At 45.4% G+C, this 19,929-nt stretch overlaps 2 protein-coding genes across 2 annotated transcripts in view; both read left to right on the forward strand.

Annotated features, from left to right (window-relative positions):
* The window catches only part of LOC144697346 (uncharacterized), a 407,771-nt gene that overhangs the window by 385,408 nt on the left and 2,434 nt on the right, over window positions 1-19,929 (forward strand). The gene's annotated exons all lie outside the window — the stretch shown is intronic.
* Window positions 10,400-14,487, forward strand: LOC144697081 (uncharacterized). Its single transcript, XM_078568893.1, has 2 exons — window positions 10,400-10,509; window positions 11,068-14,487. The coding sequence occupies exon 2, from the start codon at window positions 11,432-11,434 to the stop codon at window positions 12,356-12,358; it is 927 nt and encodes a 308-aa protein (XP_078425019.1). The 5' UTR covers window positions 10,400-10,509; window positions 11,068-11,431; the 3' UTR covers window positions 12,359-14,487.

Genomic DNA, 19,929 nt, shown 5'->3' on the forward strand with positions numbered 1-19,929 from the left:
TTTCCCTAGTATCATCCACACTCACCTCCAACAACAAGTGTGAGGAACTCGTGGAGCTTCTTCGTCACTAAGATTGAGACAAGCTGATCAGCTGCCTCTGCTGCTTCCCTCCCTTCCACTCGGTCAATGAGACAAACTGTCCGTAAAGTTCCCCCTTGTCCAAGCCCTGAATTTGCATCTTTCTCCAGCCTCTCTCCTATCTTCTATCTCCTTCAGTGCTCATTTTGTCCATGAGACCTTCTGCTCCCTTGATCCTATTCTTGCTAAACTGTTAGCCATCCATCCTCCCCATGTTAGTTGATATTGTCAACAGTTCTCTCTTTGATACTGTCCGTCTCACCTTTAAATTCATTGTCATCGTCCATCCCAAAAAAAACCTCTTTAACCCACCGTTTTTGCAAACTACCGCCCCATCTCCAACCTCCCTTTCCTCTCCAAAGTCCTTGTACATGTGTCCTCCAAGGATCTAGCCTTGGTCCCTCCCATTCCTCATCTACAGGCTGCCACTAGGTGACATCATCCAAAAGCACCGTGTTAGTTTTCACATGTACACTGACAATGCCCAGCTCTACCTCATCACCATCCCTCTCCATTCCTCCACTGTTACTAAATTATCAAACTGCTTATCCAACATCCAGTACTGGATGAGCAGAAATTTCCCCCAATTAATAATTGGGAAGACCAAAGCCCAATTGGAACCCAAGATGACATTCTGACCACATATCTAACCATCACGAATACCAGCTATTTCAATCTCCATAACGTTGCCTGTCTCCACCCCACCCCAGCTCATCTGCTGCTGAAACCTTCATCCATGCCCATGTTACCTTTAGACTTGACAATTCCAATGCATTTCTGACCAGCCTCTCATGTTCACCCCACCCCTACATGGAAACGTGTGGTCATCCAAAACTCTGCTGCCCATGTGCTTTCTCACACCAAGTCTTGTTCACCCATCACTCACTGACCTACATTGGCTCCTGGTCAAGCAATGCCTCAATTTTAAAATTTACATTCTTGTTTTCAAATCCGCCCATGACCTCAACCCTCCCTATCTCCATAATTTCCAGTTTCTCACTCTCTGATATATCTGCGCTCCCCTCATTCTATCCTCTTAGAGCATCCCTGATTTTAATTACCCCACCATTGGTGGAAGGGCCTAGGCATGAAGCTCTGAAATTTATTTACTTTTTTTGAAAAATATACTTTATTCATAAAACACCTGAAAGAACGTGACGAAACATTTCTAGTTGGCCATCACAAAAAGTGCAATCACATTCAACTTTTACACATGGATCACGAGGCATTTCAATACAATCAATGAATATTACAGTCATTTCATTATGGTCATTACAGACAGACAAGTGCAATGGCATTGGAGTTATCGACATTCATCATGTTGCACTCTGAGGTACAATTATAATGCATTTAGTATTTACTACATATATTCATTGTGAGCTGTACAGCCCAAGGGGTCCATACAATTCCCAGCATCTCGGTGCACTATGGCAGAAAGGTCTTAGACAGTGACCTTTCCCCATTGAGCCTTTGAGGTGGCTGCCCCAAGCTTTAGTGCATCCCTCAGCATGTGGTCCTAGGCCTTGGAATGTGCCAGTCTGCAACACTCGGCTGGGGACAACTCTTTGCACTGGAAGACCAACAAGTTTCAGGCAGACCAAAGAGCGTCTTTCACCAAGTTGATGATCCTCCAGCTGCAGTTGATATTTGTCTCGCTGTGTGTCCCTGGGAATAGCCCATAGAGCAGAGTCCTGTGTCACAGCATTGCTCGGGATGAATTTGGACAAAAGCCACTGTATCTCTCTCCAGACCGTCTTTCCAAAGGCACATTCCAGAAGGAGGTAAATAACAGTCTCTTCCCCACCACAGCCACTCGAGGGTAATGTGATGAAGCTCTGAATTTTTTTTTCGAAAAATATACTTTATTCATATAATATCTGAAAGAACATTACAAAACATTTCTAAATCGCCATCACAAAAAGTGCAATAATATTCAACTTTTACACATGGATCACGAGGTGGATGAAGCTCTGAAATTCCCTCCCTAAACCTCTCGGCCACTCTCCTGATTAAAGATGCTTGTTGCAATTTGCCTCTCGAATCCAGCTTTTGGCCATCGACCTTAATATCGCCCTGAGTGACTCAGTGTCTAATTCTGCTTTATGAAACTTCTCTGAAGCACATTGCAAAGTTTTATTACAACAAACATGTTCGATAAATACAAGTTACTACTGTTTCATGACAATCAGTTTGCACAAGGTAAAATTCCAACAACAGCGATTAGATGAATAACCAATTAGTCAAGTTGTTTTTTTGGTGCTGCTAGTTAAAGCACAAATGTTGGTCCCACTGCACCAGGAGAAGGAAGAATGAGGAGAGGCTATATAAACTAAATGGAAACTTTTTTAAACAGAGTGCAGGAACAGAGTGACCTGGGAGTGTAAGTGAACAAATCCTAGAATACACCTTCCTGTTTGTGGCTTTATACAGATGAAACCCTGTGGGTGTGGAGCAAACATTTCAACATTTGTTAGTGAAGTGGATTGATTTGGGACAGACAGCAGGGATAATATGAGGTAATAACACAGTGTAGTGAAAAAGGAAATTCAATGGAAGGATTGAGGAGCTGGGATTTGTAACTGAAGATTTGAGAACTGAAATAATCTGGAGTAAGAAAGGAGAAATGACACGAAACTGAATAATCAGCAACAGGACATCAATTGGTCTCTTATCAAAGAGAAATCGACAATTCATTCCAACTAATCAATAATCTCCAACTGTCAGGATGAACATGGTTCATTCCTGAATGTGATTTCTCTCTTTATTCTTCAATGGAATATGGGCATCGCTGACAAGGCCAGCATTTGTTGCCCATCCCTAATTAACCTTGAGAAGGTGCTGGTGAGCCACCTTCTTGAATACAACTGAGTGACTTCACAGAATCACAGAATCACACAGTGCAGAAGAGGCCTTTTGGCCCATCGAGTCTGCACCGACACATGAAAAACACCTGACCTACCTACCTGATCCCATTTACCAGCGCTTGGCCCATAGCCTTGAATGTTGTGATGTGCCAAGTGCTCATCCAGGTACTTTTTAAAGGATGTGAGGCAACCCGCCTCCACCACCCTCCCAGGCGATGCATTCCAGACCCTCACCACCCTCTGAGTAAAAAAGTTTTTCCTCACATCCCCCGCTAAACCTCCTGCCCCTCACCTTGAACTTATGTTGCCTCGTGACTGACCCTTCAACTAGGAGAATAGCTGCTCCCTATGCACCCTGTCCATGCCCCTCATAATCTTGTACACCTCGAGTAGGTTGCCCCTCAGTCTTCTCTGCTCCAACGAAAACAACCCAAGTCTATCCAACCTCTCTTCATAACTTAAATATTTCATCCCAGACACCATCCTGATGAATCTCCTCTGTATCCCCTCCAGTGCATCACACCCTTCCTATAATTTGGCGACCAGAACTGCACACAGCACTCCAGTTGTGGCCTTACCAAGGTTCTATACAACTCCAACATGACCTCCCTACTTTTGTAATCTATGCCTCGGTTGATAAAGGCAAGTGTCCTATATGCCTTTTTCACCACCCCACTAACATGCCCCTCTGCCTTCAGAGATCTATGGACACACACGCCAAGGTCCCTTTGTTCCTCAGAACTTCTTAGTGTCATGCCATTCATTGAATACTTCCTTGTCAATTTACTCCTCACACTTTTCAGGGTTAAATTCCATCTGCCACTTATCAGCCCATTTGACCATCCCGTCTATATCTTCCCGTAGCCCAAGACACTCAACCTCACTGTTAACCACCTGGCCAATCTTCGTGTCATCTGCAACCTTACTAATTCTACCTCCCACATAGTCATCTATATCATTTACATAAATGACAAATAATAGGGGACCCAGCACAGATCCCTGTAGTACGCCACTGGATACTGGATTCCAGTCACTAAAGCATCTTTCTGTCATCACCCTCTGCCTCCTTCAACTTAGCCAATTTTGAATCGACCTTATCAAATTACCCTGTATCCCATGTGCATTTGCCTTCTTTATAAGTCTCCCATGTGGGACCTTGTCAAAGGTTTTGCTGAAATCCATATAAACCACATCAACTGCACTACCCTCATCTACACACCTGGTCACCTCCACAAAAAATTCAATCAAATTTGTTAGGCATGACCTCCCTCTGACAAAGCCATGCTGAATATCCCTGATCAAACCTTGCCTCTCCAAGTGGAGATAGATTCTCCCCTTCAGAATTTTCTCCAATGGTTTCCCTATCACTGACATGAGACTCACTGTCCTGTAATTCCCTGACGTATCTCTACAACCCTTCTTAAATAGCGGAACCACATTAGCTGTTCTCCTGTCCTCTGGCATCTCCCCCATGGCCAGAGAGGAATTAAAAATTCAGGTCGGAACCCCTGCAATCTCCCCCCTTGCCTCCCTCAGCAGCCTGGGACACAAATCATCCAGACCTGGAGATTTATCCACTTTTAAGCCTGCCAACACCTCCAATACCTTGTCACTCCCTATATCAAGTTGCTCAAGAACCTCACAGTCTCTCTCCCCGAGTTTGATACCTTCATCCTCATTCTCTTGGGTGAAGACAGATGTGAAACATTCATTCAACACTCTAGCAATGTCATCTGGCTCCACCCATAGATTTCCCCCTTGGTCCCTTATGGGGCCTACTCTTTCCCTGGTTATCCCCTTCCCATTGATATACTTATAGAATATCTTGGGATTTCCCCTACTTTTACCAGCCAGAGCTTTCTCATATCCCCTCTTTGCTCTCCTAATTGCTTTCTTAAGCTCCACCCTGCACATTCTGTACTCCACTAATGCCTCCGCTGATTTACTTCCCTTGTACCTGCTAAAAGCCTCTCTTTTCCTTCTCATCATAGCCTGAATATCTCTGGTTATACATGGTTCTCTGGGCTTGTTACTCCTTCTTATCACCCAAGAGGGAACATGTTGAGCCTGTACCCTCCCCATTTCCTGTTTGAATGGCCCCCACTGCTCCTCTGTAGATTTCCCCACAAGTAACTGTTCCCAGTCTACCTTGGCCAGATCCTGCCTTATTTTACTAAAATCCACTCTCCCCCAATCCAAAACATTTTTTTGTAACTTGTCTATTTCTTTGTCCATAACAAACTTAAACTGTATCATGGGAATCTACTAAGAGGGGTAGACGAAGTGAGAGATCTTGGCGTACAAGTACACATGTCCCTGAAGGCAGCAGTTCAAGTAGACAAGGTTGTAAAGAAGGCATATTGAATGCTCTCCTTCATTGGCAGAGGTATAGAATATAAAAGTAAGGATATTATGTTGGAATTGTATAAAACACTGATGAGGCCACAACTGGAGTATTGTGTGCAGTTCTGGTCACCACATTACAGGAAGGACGTAATAGCTCTGGAGAGAGTGTAGAGGAGGTTTACAAGAATGTTGCCAGGGTTAGAAAAGTGTAGCTACGAGGAGAGATTGGATAGGTTGGGGTTATTTTCCTTCGAACAAAGAAGGCTGAGAGGTGACTTGATTGAGGTGTACAAAATTATGAGGGGAATAGATGGAGTGGACAGGATAAAATTGTTTCCCTTGGAGGAGAGTTCTCGAACCAGGGGACATAGATTCAAAATAAGTGGCAGAAGGTGTAGTCGGGACATGAGGAAGAACTTTTTATGCAGAGGGTAGTGGGTGTCTGGAATTCACTACCCAAGTTGGTGGTAGAGGCAGAAACTCTAAACTCTTTTAAAAAGTACCAGGATCTGCACCTTAAGTGCTGTTAGCTGCAGGGCTATGGGCCAAGTGGAGGAAGATGGGATTAGAAAGGACACCTGGGTGTCCTCAGGCTGGCATGGTCAAGATGGGCCGAATGGCCTCCTTCTGTGCTGTCACTTTTCTATGGTTCTATATTGTGGTCGCTATCACTAAAATGCTCCCCCACCAACACCTCAACCACCTGTCCGGCTTCATTCCCCAGAATTAGGTCCAGCATCGTGCCATCCCTTGCTGGACCCTCTACATATTGACCTAACTGTACACATTTTAAAAAATCCACTCCATCCAAGCCCTTAACACTATATCTATCCCAATTAATGTTGGGAAAGTTGAAATCACCTAATATAATTACCCGATTGTTATTGTTTTTACACACCTCCGCAAATTGTGCACATATTTGCTCCTCAATTTCCCACTTACTATCTGGGGGTCTATAATAAACACCTAACAATGTGGCTGCCCCTTTTTTATTCTTAAGCTCTACCCACGAAGCTTCATTCAATGCCCCCTCCAAGATATCATCTCTCCTTACTGAAGTAACTGACTCCTTAACTAATAATGCAACGCCTTCTCCTCTTCTTCACCCAATTTAAAGGGCAGTTAAGAGTGAACCACATTGCTCTGGGTCTGGAGTCACATGTAGGCCAAACTGGGTATGGATAGCAGATTTCTTTCCCTGAAGGACATTAGTGAATCAGGTGGGGTTTAGAACGATTTTTGATAGTTGTCATGGTCACCATTGCTTAGTCTAGATTTATATTCTAGAGATATCAATTCAGAACTGAGGAAGAAGTCATATTGGACTCGAAACATTAAATCTGTTTCTCTCTCCACAGATGCTGCCAGACCTACTGAGTTTTTTCAGCATTTTCTGTACATGAGGCTGGATGCACAAGTGAATCCTTTCCAATGTATGGAGCAGATGAACTGCATCTCCCTGGTGGAAAGGACGTTTCCTCTTGTAGATGAGTCCAGAACTAGGGAGCACTGTTTTAAAATTAGGGGTCACCCATTTAAAACGGAGATGAGGCAAAAGAAATTTCTCCCAGAGGGTCGTGAGTCGATGGAACCCTCTTCCTGAAAAGATGGTGGAAGCAGAGTTTTTGAATATTTTTAAGGCAGAGGTGGATAGATTCTTGGGAAGCAAGGGAGTGATAGATTATTGGGAGTAGGCAGGATGCAGAGTTCAGGCTACAATCAGATCAGCCATGATCTTATTGAATGACAGAGAAGGCTCGATAAGCTGAATGGCCTATCCTGCTCCTTGTTCGTATGTTTGTTCATATGCCTCAGAAGGCAGTGGAGGCAGGGTCACTGAGTACTTTTAAGCCTGAGGTAGATATATGCCTGTTAGGCAAGGGAATCAATAGTTATTGGGGGTAGATGGGAATGTGGAACTTGAAACACCGTCCAAGGGCCTAAACACTCCTTTCAAGTGAAGCAGCACTTCACTTGCACTTCCCTCAATTTAGTCTACTGCATTCGCTGCTCCCAATGTGGTTTCCTCTACATTGAAGAGACCAAATGCAGATTGGGTGACCGCTTTGCAGAACACCTTCGGTCTGTCCGCAAGCATGACCCAGACCTTCCTGTCGCTTGCCATTTCAACACTCCACTCTGCTCTCGTGCCCACATGTCCATCCTTGGCCTGCTGCAATGTTCCAGTGAAGCTCAACGCAAACTGGAGGAATAGCACCTCATCTTCCGACTAGGCATTTTACAGCCTTCCGGACTGAATATTGAGTCCAACAACTTCAGATCATGAACTCTCTCCTCCATCCCCACCCCCTTTCCGATCCCCCTTTTTCCAATAATTTATATATATTTTTCTTTTCCAACCTATTTCCATTATTTTTAAATGTATTTCCAACCATTGTTTTATCTCTACCTTTTAGCCTATTTTGATCCCTTCCCCCACCCCACCCCCACTAGGGCTATCTGTACCTTGCTCATCCTGCTTTCTACCCTTAATGTCACCATTAGCACATATCTTAGCTAATATCACCACCTTCAACACCTCTTTGTCCTTTTGTCTGTGACATCTTTTGGCAATCTCCACTTATCACTGGCTCTCTATCCAGCTCTACCTGGCCCACCCCACCTCAAATCCGCTTATATTTCACCTCTTTTCTATTTTTCCATAGTTCTGATGAAGAGTCATTCAGACTCAAAACATTAACTGTATCCCTCTCCGCAGATGCTGTCAGACTTGCTGAGTTTTTCCAGGTATTTTTGTTCTTGTTTTGGATTTCCAGCATCCGCAGGTTTTTGCTTTTATCTAGGTGAATCAGTTGTTCTCTTTCTGGACTCAGTGTTCTCTGTAATTCGGTGTCATCTCCTCCCAACTCCTGATCAGCATATTCCACATCCACCTTGTACTGCACATGCTCAGAGTACAACCAGGTGCTGAGTAATCACACTGGGCTCCTGTAGTCATTGATGGGGCACATTCTGGCCACTTGAGAAATAGTGCATTGTATCACCATCACGGAAAACCAATTGGGGAACAGAATTTTTTGTCAACAAATTGAGATTGGATCAAATGGCCTGTTTCTGTAATGAAATCCTACAGGGTAGAGGTGGGTTAATACTCAGGTCTATGCCGTTGCGGCCCAAGAGGTGAATTAATACTCGGGCTATGAAACCCCCCACCATAAACCCAGCACCAACTCCATCCCCCTCCTTGCCACACTGTGAGGCTGGACCATACAAATTGCAACCTTTGCCTCCTATTTGAACCTGAGCTGAGTATCGTGCTACCAACAACATATCCTCTCTATCACTAAGATCACTGCTTCCAGCTCTGTCATATCTATTGTCTCTATCCCACTTGAGCCAATTTGCTGCTGAAATCTTCATCCATGCCTTTGTTACCTCCAGTTTCAGCTATTCCAATGCTCTCTTGATTAGTCTCCCATCTTCCACCCTACATAAACTTACGCTCATCCAAAACTCTTCTGGGTGGACAGCAGTTTAGTGGGAATGGAGACCACAGAGCAGAAAGTGTGTCTCATGGACAAGTTGAGCTCATGAAAGTATAAAGGGAAGTAGGAGTGAAACTAAAGAAAGATACTTGTTCAGAGCTAGGGCTGGTCAGATCTGGAGAAACAGTTTGGCCCAGTGGACGAGTGAAAAGGATGAAAGCGGCAGAGGCAGCTGATCAGATGGTCTCAATCTTGGAAACAAGAAAGTGAATCAGCTCCTCGCATTTGTCATTGGAGGTGAGGATGGAGGAGACAGGGGAGAGGGAGAGCACTTCAAAAGGAACTAACTTGCTTTGGAGATATTAAAATGACTCATCATTCCATCTGTTTAACACAAAATGTATTTATTTTGCTTTTATCCAGAACATTGACACATATAACTGACAGTTTATTAACTTTAGCAGAAACAGATCTGAATACTATATTTGCTATGAGACGAGGGATGGAGAGATATTGGGAAGACCAATGCAACATGAAGATTGATCATGGTAGTTTACATTACTGGAAGTAAGCTTCTTAAAAAATGACCCCTCCTGCTTTACTTTATTCATGTATATGAATATGAAACCAGTTATATGGTTATTAACAACAGCAGCAACAACCCCAACTGTAAACTTAGCTCAGCCCTCAGTTCAGTGGATTAGCAGAAGAAATAAGAACAGAATCCAGGGTTTGCAGTCACTCGTGAATTCATTGATCATCTATCATCTCAGCAGGGTAGATGATAGATTTAATGCTTCCCACATACGGATCATGTAAAAGGCTTCTCCCGAGTGTGAGTGCGCTAGTGCCTCAGCAGTTCCCTTCTGTATTTAAAGCTCTTGTCACAGTCAGAACATTTAAATGTTCTCTTATCAGTGTGAAGAAGCTGGAGTGAAATGAGGGTGCTTGACCGAATGAATCCCATCCCACACTTGGAGCTGATGAATGGCCTCTCCCCAGTGCGAATAGGCGAAGCAAAGTAGAAGGTCAGAACAGATGGGAGGCAAGGATAAATTTGACAAGACGTCATGGACACAAGACAGCGGGAGTGTTAATGGTTATGTTTGAGTTTTGGTGAATACCTTGTCAAACACCAGGAGGGAAATGGAAAACAATGAAGGTAAACATGGTGAAAGAGCCAAAAGGAAATCCTGTCAGAGAGAAGATCTTCTCTGTGACCTGTCTTAACTGCTCTGTCGGTTCATTTATTGAAACCAGGGACTCTCCTTGTTCTAATGATGACATTCCCTGTCTGCCCAGTTATCACTTTAAGTCAACCTTTGAATTGTTTGTGCATTGTTTCATCATGTTCCCACTTTTCACTAACAAATGTTGAAATGTTTGCTCCACACCCACAGGGTTTCATCTGTTTAAAGCCACAAACAGGAAGGTCCAGTTTTCTCCTGGAGTTTGAGACAAATCAACTTTCAAAGTGATGCAGTTTCAGCCAATGAGGAAGATCGGGGCTTAGCTTCGCCCCTCGTTCACTCCGACTGGTTGAAGAACCAGCCTCTCGAGTTCTGTCCTCCAGCCCCGACCCTTTTTTCTATTGGTCCGGAACTGCTGTCAATCAGGCGGGTACGGTGAGCTGGGGCATGCGCAGTGTGGCTGTTGAGGCTGGACACAGGTGCGCAGGCGCAGTGTCGAAGAGTCTGGAGCATGCGCAATGCGATCGTTGGCCTTGCGAGAAGAGGCGCCTGTTTGTCGTGGAGAAGCGGAGTCAGAGCGAGGCGGTAGGTGGGAGGATTTGGAAACACTTTGTGGATCCGCAAACCCTGAGGAATAATTGTCAGCTCCTGGTTTGCAGCTGCGGGGCTTCTCCCTCCCGGGAACAGGCCCAGGTTAACGGCCGCCATCCTGGGTCAGCGAGTGGAGGATGGTTCACATCAGAGGATGGGGGAGGGGGGACAATAAATAAGAGGTTACACTTTGGGCTCAAATCAATGAGGATCTGATCTGTGGGAAGGAAGGAAACCCTGGGAGGTGGGCGGGGAGGATTCAGAAACACCCGCTGGAGGCCCCAAACCCCCAGTAAGACTCATTGATTTTATTGTCAGTCTGCAGACAGGAGCTGGAGAACTGAACCCAGGCAGAGGAGAGAGAGGGAGAAATGGGAGTGGGGGAAAGAAATGGTGGAGATGGTGAGATGGGTTTAGATTTCAGCCCAGGGAGGAGGGAGAGTGTGTGGGACGGGGATTTACAGCTTTGGGGGAACAAGAGAGGAAGAAATGGCCCATAGAAACTAGAATTGTCTGTTCTGAATTTTTATGCTGCTGAAATATCTTTTGCAGGATATTAGAAGGGGAAGATTTACAGAGGGAAGCTCAAATCAAACTTCACATCAAGATTTAAAACCGTCACTCAATTCATCAGGACCTGAATATCATCGGCAATTGAATGTGGAAGGAGAAATGCTTGTCTGTTCTGTCTGTGTGAAAAGATTTCAAACATCAGTGTAAATGGAAAAACACTGAGGCACACACACACCCGAGTGAGAGTGTTCAGTGCACTGACTGTGGAAAGAGCTTTAACCAGTTATACAGCCTGAAAAAACATCACACCATTCACAGTGGGGTGAGACCATACACGTGTTCTGTGTGTGGACAAGACTTTAACTGATTATCCAACCTGGAGAGACATAAGGACTCCGGCACCATGGACAAACCATGGAAATGTGAGGATTGTGGTAAAGGATTCAATTATCCATCTCAGCTGGAAATCCATCGACGCATTCACACTGGGGAGAAGCCGTTCACCTGTTCCGTGTGTGGGAAGGGATTCACTCAGACAACCAAACTCATGTCACACCAGCGAATTCACACTGAGGAGAGGCCATTCACTTGCCCTGTATGTGGGAAGGGATTTACTCAGACATCCTGTCTTATGTTGCACCAGCGAATTCACACTGAGGAGAGGCCGTTCAGCTGCACTCACTGTGAAAAGAGGTTCAGGTCTTCATCTGACCTCAATATACACCAGCGACTTCACACTGGGCAGAAGCCATTCACTTGCTCTGTGTGTGGGAAGGGATTCACTCATTCATCCGGCCTTAGGTCACACCAGCGAGTTCATTCTGAGGAGAAGCCATTCAGCTGTACTTCCTGTAGAAAGAGTTTCAGGCATTCATCCGCCCTTGCTGAACACCAGCGAGTTCACACTGGGGAGAGGCCGTTCACCTGCTCTGTGTGTGGGCAGGGATTTACTCAGTCATCCAGTCTGCTGAGACACCAGCGAGTTCACACTGGGGAGAAGCCGTTTAGCTGCACTTCTTGTGGAAAGAATTTCAGGCAGTCATCCACCCTCATTGCACACCAGCGAGTTCACACTGGGGAGAAACCATTCACCTGCTCTGTATGTGGGAAGGGATTCACTGTATCATCCGCCCTCGAGTCACACCAGCAAATTCACACTGAGAAGAAGCCATTCAGCTGCACGGACTGTGGAAAGAGGTTCAGGTGTTCATCTGCTCTCCTGGCACATCAGAGAGTTCACACTGGAGAGAGACCATTCACCTGCTCCGTGTGTGGGAAGAGATTCACTCGGTCCTTCAACCTAGTGACACATGAGCGAGTTCATAAGTGACTGCAGCGGTTGGATTCTGCTGTTATCACTGCTGTTAATCATGTTCAGGATTGATAGTCTGACAATGTCAAGTTTGTTTCTGCTGATGTTAACAACCCCTATAACTGGCTGGAGTTTAATATTCTGGAGATGTCACTGATACTCGGGACTGCAGTGTCCCTTTTTAAAAACGCCATCTGTGATCATTCCCCTTAATTCATGAACTGCTGGAAGGTCGGATCCATTCCACAGGATGTGCATGACACAACAATAATCACAATTTACAAAAACAAAGGGGACAGAGGAGATTGCAACAAAAACTTTGTCCACCAAAGTTCCTCCGTCTCATCCACTCCTTTCATGACAACATACCTTGTACTGTACAGTTTGACGGCTCCACTTCTGACAGTTTCAGGGTGAAGAATGGAGTGAAACAGGGCTGTGTCCGAGTCCCCAATTTGTTTGGCATTTTCTTCTCCATGTTCCTGACCTTGGCCTTCCCTGCAGATATGGAAGGAGTTTCCCTGAATACTCGGTCAGATGGCAAACTCCACAATCTGTCCAGACTGAAAGTGAAGACAAAATACAGCCTGTCTCGATCAGAGACCTCCTCTATGCTGATGATGTCATGCTTGTGACTCACACAGAAACTCAGCTACAAAGACTCATGGACTGTCTCTCCCGTGTCTGTAACTTGTTCTCCCTTACTGTAAACATCAAGAAAACTGTGGTTTGGGAACTGGGTGTCCGTCCTTGATCACACTGGAAGTGGCCAGTGAAATCTGTGACTTTGGGTCCACAATGACAGACAATCTGTTTCTTGATGCAGAACTCGATACACGCATCGGGAAAGCGGCTCCACCTTTGGCTGACTCACATCAAGCTGTCTCTCAGCATCAAGATGCTGGTTTATGAGGCCTGTGTCCTCAGCACCTTGTTGTCTGGCTGTGAAACATGGACGATTTACAGTGATCAGGAAAGGAAGCTCAACAACTTTCACTTTCGCTGTTTGCGGCACATTCTGGGCATCTCAGGGACAGAATCAGGAATGTGGCAGTCCTTTCAAAGACAAATCTCCCAAGTAGGCTGGGTCTCATCAAGCAGAGGTGACTTCACTGGCTCTGAAGAAGAGTCATATGGACTTGAAACATAACTCTGTTTCTCTCTCCACAGATGCTGTCAGACCTGCTGGGTTTTTCCAGAATTTTTTGTTTCTACCCCATAAGAGGCTTCTGGCCTCCCTTCCATGGCCTTGTCCATGCCTGGGTGGCTCTGGAGAGGGAGCATGTGGTGTCCATTCATACGGCTGATACTTTCCACCACTGGTGGGTACCTCAAGATACAGAGTGTCTCAGAGACACTGGAAACAACATTCTGGTTTAGTTAGGAAGGTTCTCTTCACTCTTGTTGGGGCTTTGATGCTGATTTTGGGCTCTTTTCATTTAATTGGACAACGTGCTTGAGAGAAGAAAGTATGTTCTGTAGAAACTAGAATTGTCTGATCTGAATTTCTATCCTGGACTGACGGTGATAACTTTTGTCAACTGTATTTACAGGATATTAGAAGGAGATGATTTGAAGATGGGAAACTCAAACCAAACATCTCATCACGATCTGACAGAGTCACTCGATTCATCAGGACCTGAATATCATCAGTCTTTGAATGACGAAGGAAAAATGTTTGTTCTGATTGTGGGAAAAGATTTCAAGCATCAGTGTAACTGGAAAAGCACCAAGACACACACACCCGAGTGAGAGTGCTACAGTGCACTGACTGTGGATAGAGCTTTAACCAGTTACACAGCCTGAAATAACGTCACAACATTCACAGCGGGGAGAGACTGTACATGTGTTCTGTGTGTGGATGTTTCTTCAACTGATCATCCAACCTGGAGAGATACAAAGACACTGAGACCACAAAGAAACCGTGGAAATGTGGGGACTGTGGGAAGGGATTCACTTGCCCATCCCAACTGGAAGCTCATCGACGCACTCACACTGGGGAGAGACCATACACCTGCTCCGAGCGTGGGAAAGGATTCACTCTGATGTCCAGCCTTCAGTTACACCAGCGAGTTCACACTGACGAGAGGCCTTTTAAATGCTCTGACTGCGGGAAAGGCTTTAAAATCTCACCAGATCTAATTAAACACCAGTTTGTTCACACTGACGAGAGACCGTTCAGTTGTTCTCAACGTGAGAAGAGATTCAGACAGTCACCTCACCTCATTCAACACCAGCGAGTTCACACCGGGGAGAGGCCGTACACCTGCTCCGTGTGTGGGAAGGGATTCACTTCATCATCCAACCTGGTGACACATCAGCGGGTTCACACGGGAGAAGATATTCACCTGCTCTGTGTGTGGGAAGGGGTTTTCTCAGTCATCAAATCTGCTGACACACCAGCAAGTTCACACTGGGGAGAGGCCATTCACTTGCTTTGTGTGTGGGAAGAGATTTGCTCGATCGTCTCACTTGCTGACGCAGCAGCGAGTTCACAAGTGACTGCAGAGGTTGGATTCTGCTGATAATCACATCCTTTGTTTCTGTTGCTGTTAGTAACCCTTGTAACTGGGCTGGAGTTTAATATTCTGGATATCTGTCAAATAAATGAGTTTAGATTAAAGCAGACAGCGCTGTTGTAAGAACCTAAGAGAAGGGAAGAGAAGCGTGAGAGGTGTGTCTCCAGCTGCAGCTCCTGGAAGCCCGGGTTTTGGAGCTGGAGCGGCAGCTGGGGGACACTGTGGAGCATCCGCGAGGCGGAGAGTATCATGGATAGCATGTATAGAGAGGTGGTCACACCGTAGGCTAAGAGTCCACAGGCAGGAAGGGAATGGGTGGCCACCAGGCAGAGCATGAGGACTAGGCACGCAGTGCAGGAATCTCCTGTGGCTATTGCCTTGCGAAACAGATATACCACTTTGGATATTGTTGAGGGGAATGGCCTCTCAGGGGAAAGCAGCAATAGCCAAATTCTTGGACCGTGGTTGGCTCTGCTGCACTGGTGAAGAGTAAAAAGTGTGGGAATGCAATAATTAATTCAATTGGAAGGGAAATAAATTGGCATTTCTGTGGCCGCAAACGAGACTCCAGGATGGTATGTTTCCTCCCTGGTGCTAGGGTCAAGGATGTCTCAGAGCGGCTAGAGGACATTCTGAAGTAGGGGAGGGTGAACAGCCAGTGGTCCTGGTACACATTGGTACAAACGACATAGACAAAAAAAGGGATGAAGTCCCAAAAGCAGAATATAGGGAGTTAGGAAGTAAGTTGAAAAGTAGGATCTCAAAGGTAGTGATTTCAGGATGACTACCAGTGCCACGTGCTAGTCAGAGTAGAAATAGCAGGATATATTGGATGAATACGAGGCCGAAGAGATGGTGTGAAGGGGAGGGTTTCAGATTCCTGGGACATTGGGGCCAGTTCTGGGGGAGGTGGGACCAGTACAAACTGGACGGGTTACACCTGGGCAGGACTGGGACTGATGTCTTAGGAGGAACATTTGCTAAAGTGGTTAGGGAGGGTTTAAACTAAAATGGCAGGGGGATGGGAACCTATGCAAGAAGTCAGAGGAAGGGGAATCAAGGACAAGAACAAAAGACAGAAAGGGGAATAAGAAAAGTGATAGGCAGAGAAATCAAGGGCAAGAATCAAACAGGCCCTCAGTGAAAAATAGTGGGAACGGGACAAGTAATGTTAAAAAGACAAGCCTTAAGGCTTTCTGCCTTAACGCGAGGAGCATTCACAATAAAGTGGATGAATTAACTGCGCAAATAGATGTAAACAGGTATGATATAGCCGGGATTACGGAGACAGAGCTGCAGGTTGACCAGGGATGGGAACTGAACATCCGGGGGTATTCAGTATTTCGGAAGGACAGACAAAAAGGAAAAGGCGGAGTTGCATTGCTGGTTAAAGAGGAAATTAGCGCAATGGTAAGGAAAGATATGAGCTCCGACGATGTGGAATCTGTATGGGCAGAGCTGAGAAACACTAAGGGGCAAAAAACGTTAGTGGGGGTTGTATATAGACCCCCAAACTGTAATGGTGATGTTGGGAATGGCATTAAACAGGAAATTAGAGACGCATGCAATAAAGGAACATCTGTAATTATGGGTGACTTTAATATGCATATAGATTGGGCAAATCAAATCAGTAACGATACCGTAGGGGAGGAATTCCTGGCGTGTGGACGGGATGTTTTTCTGGATCAATACGTTGAAGAACCAGCTGGAGAACAGACCATCCTAGACTGGGTATTGATTAATGAGATAGGAATAATTGGCAATCTAGTTGTGCGAGGCCCCTTGGGGATGAGTGACCATAATATGAATTAATTCTTCATCAAGATGGAGAGTGACGTAATTGATTGTGGGACTAGGGTCCTGAATCTTAATAAAGGAAACTATGATGGTATGAGGCACGAGTTGGCTATGATGGATTGGGAAATGTTACTTCAAGGGATGAGGGCAGATAGGCAATGGCAAACATTCAAAGAGCACATGGGTGAACTGCAACAATTGTTTATTCCTGACTGGTGCAAAAGTAAAACAGGAAAGGTGGCCAAACCATGGCTTACAAGGAAAATTAGAGATAGCATTAGATCCAAGGAAGAGGCATACAAATTGGCCAGAAAACGCAACAGGCCTGAGGATTGGGAGCAGTTTAGAATTCAGCAAAAGAGGACCTGGGGATTGTTTAAGAAGGGGAGTATAGGGTACGAGAGTAAGCTTTCGGGGAACATAAATGTGAAGAGAATAAGATTGGTGAAGACAAATGTAGGTCCCTTACAGTCAGAAACAGGGGAATTTATAATGGGGAACAAAGAAATGGCTGACCAACTAAATACATACTTTGGTTCTGTCTTCACAAAGGAGGACACAAATAACATATCAGAAATGTTGGGGAACACAGGGTTTAGTGAGAGGGGGGAACTGAAAGAAATCAGTATTAGTAGGGAAATAGTGTTGGGGAAATTGATGGGATTGAAGGCCGATAAATCCCCAGGGCCTGATAATCTACATCCCAGAGTGCTAAAGGAAGTGGCCCCGGAAATAGTGAATGCATTGGTGGTCATCTTTTGAGATTCTGTAGACTCTGGAACAGTTCCTACAGATTGGAGGGTAGCTAATGTAACCCCACTACTTAAAAAGGGAGGTAGAGAGAAAACAGGGAATTATAGACCAGTCAGCCTGACCTCGGTACTTGGGAAAATTCTAGAGTCCATTAGAGAAAATTTAATAGCTGAGCACTTGGAAAACAGTAGCAGAATTGGACAGAGTCAGCATGGACTTATGAAAAGGAAATCATGCTTGACAAATCTACTGGAATTTTTCGAGGATGTAATGAGTAGAGTTGATGAGGGGGAGCCAAATGATGTGGTTTATTTGGACTTTCAGAAGGCTTTCGACAAAGTCCCACATAGATTGGCGTGTAAAATTAAAGCGCATAGGGTTGGGGGTAGTGTATTGAGATGGACAGAAAACTGGTTGGCAGACAGGAAACAAAGAGTAGGAATAAACGGGTCTTTTTCCGAATGGCAGGCAGTGACTAGTGGGGTTCCACAGGGATCGGTGCTGGGACCCCAGTTATTCACAATATATATTAATGATTTAGATGAGGGAACTAAATGTAATGTCTCCAAATTCGCAGATGACACAAAGCTGGGTGGGAGGGTGAGCTGTGAGGAGGATGCAGAGATGCTTCAGTGTGATTTGGACAAGCTGAGTGAGTGGGCAAATGCATGGCAGATGCAGTATAATGTGGATAAATGTGAGGTTATCCATTTTGGTAGCAAAAACAGGAAGGCAGATGATTATTTGAATGGCTATAAATTGAGAGAGGGGAATGCGCAACGAGGCCTGGGTGTTCTCGTACACCAGTTGCTGAAGGTAAGCATGCAGGTGCAGCAGGCGGTAAAGAAGGCAAATGGTATGTTGGCCTTCATAGCCAGAGGATTCGAGTACAGGAACAGGGATGTCTTCCTGCAATTGTACAGGGCCTTGGTGAGACCACACCTGTAATATTATGTGCAGTTTTGGTCTCCTTATCTGAGGAAGGATGTACTTGCTATGGAGGGAGCGTAGCGAAGGTTTACCCGACTGACTCATGGGATGGTGGGACTGACATATGAGGAGAGATTGAGTCAGTTAGGATTATATTCGATGGAGTTCAGAAAAATGAGGGGGGATCTCATAGAAACATATAAAATTCTAACAGGACTAGACAGAGTAGTTGCAGGAAGGATGCTCCCGATGGTGGGGGAGTCCAGAACCAGGGGTCACAGTCTGAGGATACGGGGTAGACCATTTAGGACTGAGATGAGGAGAAACTTCTTCGCCCAGAGAGTGGTGAGCCTGTGGAATTCATTACCACAGAAAGTAGTTGAGGCCAAAATATTGTATGTTTTCAAGAAGGAATCAGATATATCTCTTGGGGTGAAAGGGATCAAAGGATATGGGGAGAAAGTGGGAGCAGGCTAATGAGCTCGATGGTCAGCCATGATCATAATGAATGGCGGAGCAGGCTTGAAGGGCCCAATGGCATACTCCTGCTCCTAGTCTCTTTGTTTCTATAAGGGTTAGGAGCGGGATTAGACCAGATGACCTGTCACGCCTGCTCTGCCATTCAAAACGATCATGGCTGATTTCAGCCTCAATTCCACTCTCCTGCCTGTTCCCCATGATCCTCGATTCCCTGAGAAACCAAAATTCTGTCTCAGTCTAAATCTCAGTCTTCAACATCTTCAACGATGGAAACTGAAAATGAAACTTTACAGGACAATGGGAGGTCATATGGCCCATCATGTCTGTGCCAGCCCAATCCCACTATCCAGTTCTTCGTCTGTAACCTTGTAGGTTACACAACGTCAAGTTCCTGACTTTATTGATGGGCGCTACGGTCAGTCTCCACCTCATTCCTGCAAAATAATCACAAGAACCTGAATTGTGGATCACAATGGTGGGGCTTTTACCCAGCATTCCCCATGGTAGAGAATGTCCCCTATCCACACCACAGGAGACCAGTGCACAGGCTCAGTGCCCCTCAGTGTTTGGAGCATGCGCAGTGTCAGTCATGACCACGGAGAGCCACTTGTTTGTCACTTCTGCAACCGGTAGAGGGAGCGATGGAGCCGGCAGCTGGATGGGGAGGATTTGGAAACACTGTGGATCCAGAAACCCTGAGGAGTAATTGTCAGCTCCTGGTTTGCAGCTGCGGGGCTTCTCCCTCCCGGGAACAGGCCCAGGTTAACGGCCGCCATCCTGGGTCTGCGAGTGGAGGATGGTTCACATCGGAGGATGGGGGAGGGGGGACAATGAATAAGAGGTTACACTTTGGGCTCAAATCAATGAGGACTCTGATCTCTCTTTGGGAAACTATGAACAAATGGCTCCTTGTAAAATGAGCTCAAGGTTATATTGGGCAGGAAGAGAAGCAGAAACCAAAATGGGACAAGAGTCTGAGTTTAAATTAGTTAGGGAGAGAAAGAAGGAAGTAGGAAGGAAACCCTAGGAGGTTTGGAGAAACCACTTTCACGATTGCTCATTAAATCTCCATACAATAAGTTCTGGACACAAGGTTAACATCTGATATTC

Source organism: Cetorhinus maximus, chromosome 23 (genome assembly GCF_964194155.1).
Source record: "Cetorhinus maximus chromosome 23, sCetMax3.hap1.1, whole genome shotgun sequence".
Lineage (NCBI taxonomy): Eukaryota > Metazoa > Chordata > Chondrichthyes > Lamniformes > Cetorhinidae > Cetorhinus > Cetorhinus maximus.